Here is a 9,666-nt window from a genome sequence, read left to right as displayed (position 1 = left end):
CCGCTGTACCGCACGCCGTTCTTCCTGCGCCGCCGTGACGTTACGCGCGTGACGTGAGCGCGCCGCGTGCGCGTGACGTGGTCCCGGGCAGCGGGCGGGGCCGGTTTGAACGCGGAGGAGACGGGGCGAGAGCGGGGCAGGTAACGGGCCGGGAGCGGGCGGGGGGACGCGGGGTTGAGGGAGCCGGGTGCGGTACGAGGGGTCGGCGGGCGTGGGGAGCTCGGGTGCGGCCTGCGGGGCCGGGCCTGGCTCCGGACGCGCCCCTCCGCGGGGGCCGCGCGGCGGAGGAGGAGGCGGCGGGAGGAGGGAGGGGCGCGGGCCGCGAGCGCTGAGTGTTCCGGGGCGGCATCGCTTTGTGCTGCGGGATCGCCCCGCGGGGAAGGGAGCTCCGAGCGGGTGGGGGGGGGCGGGTGGTGTCGGGGTGGGTGCGGGGCTGCGAGCCGCGATGGGGCTGCGGAGTGAGCGGCGTGCGGCGGTCACACCCGCGGCTCCGTCTGGCAGAAAATGGCAGTGAATGTGTATTCCACGTCGGTGACGAGCGACAACCTGAGCCGGCACGACATGCTGGCGTGGATCAACGAGTCCCTGCAGCTGACGCTGACCAAGATCGAGCAGCTGTGCTCAGGTGAGCGGCGCGGGGAGGGCCGTCTGGGTTCGGTCTGGGGCTGGGAGGTGGCAAAGAGCTCCGTAATAATCGGGTTATGGTTTGGAGTTGTATCGAAATGGTTTTTAATAGCGGAAACGTGATGGGGGCATAATGGGATGTTATGGCCTTCTGATCTGCTACAGCGTAAATGGGATAAGAAGAAATGAGGGTCCTAAGAGGGGAACCCAAGTATGTAGTCTGCATGGGCAGAAGTCCTAGGAGTGCAGTAAGGCATGTAAATGGGTGTGATCCCATATGGGGAAAACCATTGGGAGGTGCCTATGGGTTCAGACGGGGCACAGGGGTGTGAGGGGACACGCAGGTGGGTCTGGGTTCATACTTGGGACTTCCCACCTCCCTGTAGTGAAGGAGAACCTCAGCCTGACCCCGAGTCACTGTGAGCTGATCTGCCAAAGCTGAATATCTGCTGGTTGTGCACAACGAAAGGGGAAGTGCTGGTGCTCCAGAAATGAAGTCATATGTCATCGCGCAGGGAGGAGTGTGTGGGAGGAGGCTGGGTGAAAGGAACAGAGAAATAATGGTCTGTGGGGCAACGCGGAAAGAAAAGCAAACCCAAGGCTAAAGGAGGCAGCCTGGGCGAGAGGTGGTGATTTGAATAACTGCAGCAGGGAGATGAAAGGGCCTGGGTGAGAGGTAGGAGCACATCTCACGGGGTGAGGTTGGAATAAGGCGTCGGGGGCTGAACAAAAGGAGGCAGAAGTTTACGTATGGAGCTGGCAGCACAGTGTGCGGCTGCGGAAGGAGCATTCCCAAGGATGGAGAGAAGGAGGGAACTCAGAATACATGTCAGGCAGGTATTTCTGGTGGCTTCTGTCTAATAAGGTGATGCAGGAAGAACTGTAGGGATGGAGAGGAACTGAAGATCTGCAGCCACAAAGAGGAGAAGCGATGAGCACTGCTGGGCTGAACTCAACGTGCTCCACCGCAGTTTGGGGCCCAAAAGCTTTGTGGGGAGCTGGGTTGGCTCAGGGCAATACAGTGCAGTGCTTCTTGGCCTCGTGCCCCACAGGAGTTTGCTGTGCTGCTGTTTGTTTTAGGTGAAGGCTCCCATTGCTCTCCGTGTCCTCTGAGTTCTTTGATGTGGGGCGGGATGTAACGCTCAGAATGCTGTGCTTGTATTGCTGGTGACACACGGTTGTGCATCATCGCTGCAGAGTAATAATGCAGTTTAGAACTGTCTTTAAGAGGTGTGTGTGTGTTGTACAAAAGCTCATTGCTGGGTTGGCTCTCTGCTTGAACCACGTCCTCCCCACCTCACTATTAGTGAGTGCTGAATCGAAGGATTTAACATGAACAGAAAGAAGGAGTGTCTTAGCTCAGTGCTCTGATTAAAGTGTGACTTAAATACAGTAGGATGGTTTGAGTTGGAAGGGACCCATACAGGTCTCCTACTCCAACCCCTTGCACTGAGCAGGGACACCCACAGCACCATCAGTGCTCAGAGCCCCCCAGCCTGACTGGAATGCCTGCAGGGATGGGGCACCCACCTCATCCTCATTTCTGTGCAGCCACCTCACTGTAAAAACCTTCTTCCTTATATCCCATCTAAACTTCTCCTCCTTCAGCCTGAAGCCATCTCCCCTTGTCTTACCACACAGACCCTGCTAAAGAGTCTCTCCCCTCCTTCCAGCGCCTTTAGATGCTGAAAGGAGATATAATTCATCCTACTTTACTCTCTTACTTCTGAGAGCACCTTGAACTTTGCGTAGGTTCTGTTTGTAGCTGGTGAATAAGACGCTATTTTAATAACGATTCAACGCTGTTTTTAGAAGAATACTTTTTCCAGATCAGCTCTATTAATATTGATAAGGAATGCCCACGAGGGATGGAACACCATGTTACATGTTGGATTTTTCCTCTTGGAATCACAGAGGTGTTACTGCTTTTTGGGTACAAGAGCTCAAGCCGTGGGGCCAGACCTTAGTTCTGCAGCTTGCTTACAGCCACACTCTTCCAAACCAGACCAAGGGGTCCTGTTAGCTCCTTTCTGCTGCTCTAAGGGCTTGTGCAGTGGTGGGATGAGGCTGGGCAGCGTGCTGCTATGGCTGACCATCCGTCGTTCATCGTGGAATGATGTTCTTCTCTCTCACAGGTGCTGCTTACTGCCAGTTCATGGACATGCTCTTCCCAGGTTCAGTAGCTCTCAAGAAAGTGAAGTTTCAAGCAAAATTGGAACATGAATACATTCAGAACTTCAAGGTTCTACAAGCAGGTTTCAAACGAATGGGTGTTGACAAAGTAAGTTGGGTTGGGGTTACTTCTCCTTCCTGGGATCCAAATGGGTGGCATGTACTTTCCAATCTGGCTTGGTTGTTGGCTTGCAAATCCCACTTGTTTTGGTTCACACCTAAATGAATGCAGAGTCTGTTTGAGCAAAGGTTGGATTTGCAGTTTTTAGTGCTGGTTTCTTCCATGTTAACTCCATTCAACTTTACGTAGCGTTGGCCAATACTGAAACCTGAGAAATCATGAGCTGACATGGCACGCAGCCATCCCAGTAACCTGTTGGTGTGGTGGTCTTAAGGATTTCCCAATCTCCTTTCCCAGTGTGCACCATTCCACTGGTGAGAATGGGATCTGTGGGGAAAAAAATGTCTTTAGATCAAGTGAGTGCTGTGCTTATGGAAGAGTGCTTTATGGAGGTGGTAGTTATCGATGGCTTGCTTGGTGCAATGCAGAGCGTTCCCTTGCTAAAGCTGCTCCTGATGAAGAGGGGATCTCATGCTGTGTTGGCCAACAGCTCCAGCACTGAATCTCTCCTGTTCCCTGGGGCTGTATTTAGAGCAGTGTGCCCAGGGCAGGGCTGTGCCCACAGGTGCCAAATGGGGAATGAAGGGACTCTCAGCTCGTGGCTTACAGGCAAGATTTCACAACTTGCTTCTTTTTCTCCAGGATGAACAAAGAATTGTATTTGCTCCCAGTTTTAAAACCCTTCTTATAGAATAAGTCAGAGCGGTTCTTTTTCCCCTTGCAACGCGTTTTATTGTTTATTGTTCTTTTTCTTTTTCTCCAGATCATTCCTGTGGACAAATTAGTGAAAGGAAAATTTCAGGACAACTTTGAATTTGTTCAGTGGTTCAAAAAATTTTTTGATGCAAACTATGATGGGAAGGAATACGACCCCGTGGCTGCCCGACAAGGCCAGGAGACAGTGGCACCAAACCTCGTTGCTCCAGTGATGAACAAACCCAAGAAACCTCTCGGTACTGGCAGTGCAGGTAGAAATGAGTTCAAGACGATCTCGAGCCTTTTGAAACTGAAGAAAATGAGGCTGGGTCACTGTTTCAGTATCTAAAGGGGCTGTAAGAAAGAAAGGAGCGGGCTCTGTGATAGGATGAGGGGAGATGGTTTCAAGCTGAAGGAGGAGAAGTTTAGATGGGATATAAGGGGGAAGGTTTTAACAGTAAAGGTGATGAGGCAGTGGCACGTGTTGCCCAGAGATGAGGTGGGTGCCCCATCCCTGCAGGCACTCAGGGTCAGGCTGGGGGGGGTCTGAGCACTGATGGAGCTGTGGGTGTCCCTGTGCACTGCAGGGGTTGGGCCTGATGGCCTTTAAGGGTCAGTTCCAGCTCAAGCCATTCAGTGATTTTAAATCAGTTTATGAACACACGTAGTGTTTTGCAGCTTATCTCAGGTGCTGGGCTTCAGCCTCTGGGTGTGAGTTATCTGGGAGCTACAGAAAGAAAATGGCAAGGGTTGGTGTCAGGATGTACTGAAGGCAATGGATGTAGCATGTGGGGTGAAGAAGGGATGCTTCATAGACGAACATGTCTTCAAATTGTGAGGTGGTTGGAAGGGGGAGAGGTGTTCTGAGGAGAAGTAAGAGCACGTTTATCTTACAGCCCCACAGAGGCCCATTGTTGCACAGAGGACCCCAGCAACTCCCAAAGGAGGTACTGGGATGGTCAAAAAGGCTGCGGGAGATGATGAATCAGCGGGATTGATTGAGCAGGTGCGTTGCCAAATGGCCCAGGGTACTGACCTGGGCTGTGTGTTGGATGTATAGGTATATATATTTACTAGCATGAAGTGACTGTGCTGGGGAGAGACAGATCACTTTCTTCTGTCTAGTAAGTTCATTTAAAATGGCTTAATCAGAAGCCTTCAGCGTGGTGGCCTTGCTCTCCTGATAGCAGCAAAGCCCCTTTTGCAATACAAGCCCCCAGACATTTAAATCTGCTGTGTCCCATATCACACATAGCATTGCTTTTAAGTATTTCCACAGCTGTGTTGCAGCTATCACAGCATTCCAATGGAGCTATGAGCAGCTGCTGTGTCCCCGAGATGCTGAATGCAATGGAGCTAAAGCTGCCACCAGTGCGAGGGCTGTCCTGGAGGAATGTGTTAGCAGGGGGAGCTGCAGGCGTTTGGATTTTTACCCTTGTCATGCAATAAGCCTTTAGAATTTCCATGTGGTATTGCATGTGTTGGGCTGGGTGTTGGTTGTTGAAATACTCCAACGTGAGAAATAGAGCTTTTCTTCCCCTTGTACCCTTCCCATGGTGTCTTGGTTACTTCTGAAGTGCTTTGCTTACAAACACACCTCAGAGCATCTTGGGGGGGGGGGTGTTGCCCTACCTTTAGGATGGACACCACTGCATTTGCTCTGGTGGGTAAATCACTATTGATTCTCGTGGGCAGATCAACGTGTTGAAGCTCACTGTTGAAGACCTGGAGAAGGAAAGGGACTTCTACTTTGGCAAACTGCGGAACATTGAGCTGATCTGCCAGGAGAACGAAGGGGAGAACGACCCAGTGCTGCAGAGGATTGTGGAAATTCTTTATGCCACAGATGTAAGTGATCTTCCCTCCCCTCCCCCACCATCCTACCTCTCTATGGGAAGCTGCTTTGGTTTTTCTACTTGTTTTCTACTCTATTTCCCCCTCCATTTACATTTATGGCCATCTACCACTGTTAGAGTCAGGCCACAAATGTGGTTGGGTTCTCCTGAGGGCTGTGTAACACATAGATCGAAGCTGAAGAAAGTAAGCTTGTTGGTGACACTGTGAGTGGTTGACTTAAGGGTACTTCATTGAAATAGAAATAACTAAATGAATGTGCAGAGAGCTGGGAAGTGCCTGAGTGCTGGTTTCTCACTGAGCCCTCATTGTGTTCCCTGCAGGAAGGCTTTGTGATACCTGACGAAGGAGCGCCGCAGGAGGAGCAAGAAGAGTATTAACAGACCACATACTGTACCAGCAGAGCAGCAACATCGGAATTCTGTGCCCCAGATCATGTGCTTAACTGTAAAATACTCCACTTTATTCTTAGAGGACTCACTGGTTTCTTTTCATAAGCAAAAAAACAAAAAAGTTACCTCTTCTTAAAGTGCACTTTGCGGAAGTTTTCACTCTTTTTTGCAGTGGGTTGGAGTTAGGAACTCTCTCTCACTCTGTAGCAGAGCAGTATTCACATCTAGGTGGTATCTTTAGGGAGCAAGAGGCTGAACATTTGGAACTCGTTGGTTTGCTGGTAAACACTGGTTCGTGGAAAGACTTTTTTTCTTGTACCCGAGGTGCTGTGTAGTAGATGAACGTAAAAGACTCTGACTCATGGAAAGGTGGAGTTAATGTGAAATTGCAGCACGGAGACGATAATAAAATGCCTTAAAGAGTATTGAAAATAATGCTTCCAAATGCCAAAATTGAAGTAATGTGACAGGAGATTTTATGTGCTTCATCCTGGGGAGACGCTCCGCTCCCCTCCCTGCTGTCCGAGGGGCTCTTAAACAAACCTCCATTCCTGCATAAAGCTGCTTACCGAGTGATTAGTTCTCAATGAAATAGGCCTTAATGTTGCCTGTCACAAGATTAGAGGGAGTATGAACAGCTGAGACACATAAATTACCTTGAGGACTGCTAAAGCATTTCTTTTTGTTTTCCTATGGCATTGTGGCTCACGGCTTTGCCAAAACGTACTGTGTTTTCTGTATTCAAAAAAGGAAAAGCTCCATAAACGAAAGCAGAGGGCACCACTCTTCCTGCCCGCAAGGTCCTTCTGAAGTACTTTCCTCCTTTCTGCTTGTTCTGTTTCTTTCTGTGCTTCTGGCCTCGCACCCTTCCCCATCCCAAGGAGCTCTGATCCAACTCTGCACTTGCAGCAGGGTTGGGCTGTGCAGCTCATAGGATGAAAGTGAATTGAGCACATGAGGATGATGATTTATTTTTTTGGGTCTCTTTTCTATTTTCCTCAGCCCAGGGCGTATCTAATAGTAACTCTTTGCCAGTTCAGCTGTCTTCTGGGGTCAAAACTAAAGAGATGCTGGCTAACAGAGCTAATGTTCCTGCAGAAAATACAGTACTGAGACTAACTTAAATATTAATATTTAAAGTACTTTCTTTAATTGTCCCTCCTGCTTTTTCTTTTTTTTTTTAATGTTTTTTCCTTTTATTTTTTGCTCTCATGCCCCCTCATTACTGTTGTGTTTGGCGAGATCCTGCAAGACTTTCTGATTCCCCCCCCCCTCCACTACTGAGATCCATCAGTCCTGTTGTGCTGTATCCATTCGTTCCTGGTGGTAGCTTGTCCTAAAACGTGTGTAGGAGAGCATCTTATGGTAACTGTTGTGTAGTGCATGAATCTTTGTGAAACGCAGAGGAAAAACCCAAATTCAGTGAATGCCAAAAAAAAAAGAAAAGGAAAAAAAAATGCAAGTATATCCAGCCATTGTTTGCAATTGCAGTGGTGCTATTTCTCTTGTGGCCTTTGAGACTTTCGTTGCCCTAAAACTCCACATTTTACTGAGAAAACCGTATTTGACTCGGATTTTTTTTTTTTTTTTTCTCGACAGGGTTTTTCTATTTTAAGCAGTTTCTAAATAAAGTTCTGTATTTCAAGAGTGTGATGGTCTGCTGGAGTTGTCTCGTGCTTTCAGGTGTGAGCAGGCAGCCCTGGAGCTTCTCGTGGTGGAGCATTGAGGACCTGTGATGTCGGCTCTCACCTTCCCATCCTAGTTGTGTCCCTGTGGGTAGCAGGAATGCTGAAGCTTCCTTTGGAGCGTGCTGGGGGAAGCATTGCTCCGCTTCATCCCCACCATTGAGATGTTGTCCTCCTGCAGTGCCTTTGTTCTATGGGTATCGCTGGTGCTGGAGCTGGGGTTGGGCTATAGGAGTGCAGATGCAGAACCCGGGGGTTTTGATGCACATAAAATCTTCTTTACCATTACTTGTTTACTTAGAGCTCAGAAGCATAGATCTACCATCTTTAAATACTGCTTTATTCCAGCAAAGCCAGCCTGGCAATGACACACGGCTGGGTCAGAGGTGATTTTAGGTGCCTGTTTCCTTGCAGCTGGGTGATGTGCTGGGATGTGCAGCTGCCTGAGGTGTCTGTGATGGGGATGAGGTGTGTGTGAGACTGTGGGGCACGTGGGTCAACCCATGAGCTTCGTGAGGTTTTGAGCTCTGCTATTAGAAGCCAGCAAACGTCCTTTTCTGCTGGGAGTCAGCAGGCTGTGCTTTGTGAGACCGGACGCATGGTCCCATCCAATGTGCATTGGAACTAAAGTGAAACTGATCTTCTAAGTCAAACACTGCTAAGATTTCCAATTCATTACATCGTTTCTGTGCCCCCAGGGTGGGGGTTCAGCCTTGTGGTCTATTTAAATGGCCGCAGCGTAGGTAATGTTGGTACAATCTGTTGCTGGTGTCCTTTTTGGGAAGACAATGACAATAAGCCCAACTCAAACCCATAGACCTGACATAGCTACTCTGCTACATGGTACAGTATATGCTGTTAATCTGTTACGCTGCTCACCTACAGAGCAGTCCAGCCTTCCTTGGTGTCTTAGTTTTGTCAGGTGTTTGAAACACAAACAGAATGGAAGAGGCAGAAGCTCACGTCTCCCTGTTGCCTGACTTGCAGGTGGGATCGTGGGTGTTTTTCTAACTTTTATCGTCCAATTTCTTTTCACAGTTCCTGGTTTGCGATGCCAATTCTTACTGTAACTGTTGAAAGCCTTCAAATAAAGGCCAAGAACTTGCTGATGTTGCATTATATCGCTATGTTGTGGGGCTGCTTAAGACTGATCATCCTCCTTAATTTGTGTAGCGGCACGAGGCACACGAGGGATGGTAGTGTGGGCTTAGAGCACTGCTGGGTTAACTCCAATGTGCACAACTTCAAACTGAGGGTAGAGGCTGCTTGGTAAAGTAGAGGTTGGGCCTGAAGGCTTTGGGTGTTCAGTCAGGTTTATCTCATAACGAGAGTTGGGCAAGTGTTGGCCTGAGGTCTGGGAGGCTGATTGTACTTATGTTCTGGTTAAGACAACCTCTGGCTTCCAATCAGCATTGCAGGGGTTGGGAGGGACCTTTGGAGATCATAAAGTCCAACCCCGTGCAAATGTTTTTCTTTATAATGGAGAAGGAAGGAACAAAGTTCAGCTTCAACCTTGATGTTTTCTCAGGTCGGAGTTGATTGTGGTTTCAGCTCTTCCCTCTTTGCACAGCTGGCTGGCTTGGTGAACCTTGGCCTTCGTATGTGTAGGCTTACATCCTATAATTGCACTTATTTATACAAATGCATAACGTAGGAAATACAGCTTCATCCACCAGGACCTTGTTCAAGTCTGTGGGGCCAGAATACGAGCATCTCAGTGTTCAGAACTGGCTGAGCTGCTCCCCGTGTCCAAAGGATGGTGACTGTCAGGTGAGGTCCTCGGGGCCTGGATTTGGATGGGCAGAGTGCAACAGCTGCAGCTGGGACAGATGCTTCATGGCTCTGTGTTTATGCAGATGGAACACGGCTTTAGGATTAGGGAGATTGAAGACTGGAGGTGGGTTTCACCTGGAGAAGGCCGAGGTGAGGCAGGAGGGGGAGTTTTGCCACATACACAGGGGGAGAGGACACAAACTGATGGGGCTGAACCTCATGTATTCTAATGGGCAGCCTGTCAAGTCAGCTTTCTTAAACCAAGCAGGAGGTAATGAATGAGGGCTGGGTGCTGGAGAGCTGCAATTAGACCATAATGTGATTGGGGAGCTTCAGGCTTGTGCTCTTT

The 9,666-nt window shown here is 49.3% G+C and overlaps 1 protein-coding gene across 2 annotated transcripts; it reads left to right on the top strand.

Moving 5' to 3' along the window:
* On the top strand, window positions 1–7,506 carry MAPRE1 (microtubule associated protein RP/EB family member 1). Of its 2 annotated transcripts, none has more exons than XM_072350402.1 (7): window positions 1–140; window positions 502–625; window positions 2,760–2,905; window positions 3,681–3,870; window positions 4,510–4,619; window positions 5,309–5,461; window positions 5,791–7,506. In XM_072350402.1, the coding sequence occupies exons 2-7, from the start codon at window positions 505–507 to the stop codon at window positions 5,845–5,847; spliced, it is 777 nt and encodes a 258-aa protein (XP_072206503.1). In that variant the 5' UTR covers window positions 1–140; window positions 502–504; the 3' UTR covers window positions 5,848–7,506. The 2 variants fall into 2 exon arrangements, with proteins under 2 accessions (XP_072206503.1, XP_072206502.1); XM_072350401.1 differs by having other exon boundaries at window positions 3,681–3,885.
* Window positions 7,507–9,666: the final 2,160 nt, after the last annotated feature.

The sequence above is a fragment of the Excalfactoria chinensis genome, chromosome 15 (assembly GCF_039878825.1).
Source record: "Excalfactoria chinensis isolate bCotChi1 chromosome 15, bCotChi1.hap2, whole genome shotgun sequence".
Classification (NCBI taxonomy): Eukaryota; Metazoa; Chordata; class Aves; order Galliformes; family Phasianidae; genus Excalfactoria; species Excalfactoria chinensis.
This window is presented reverse-complemented; position numbering and strand designations above follow the sequence as displayed.

Coding starts and splice junctions, on each gene's coding strand:
- MAPRE1 (XM_072350401.1), top strand. CDS start 505: ATGGCAGTGAATGTGTATTCCACGTCGGTGACGAGCGACAACCTGAGC. Junction 3,886..4,509: donor TCTCGGTACTGGCAGTGCAG/GTAGAAATGAGT, acceptor TTTATCTTACAG/CCCCACAGAGGCCCATTGTT. Junction 4,620..5,308: donor CAGCGGGATTGATTGAGCAG/GTGCGTTGCCAA, acceptor TCTCGTGGGCAG/ATCAACGTGTTGAAGCTCAC.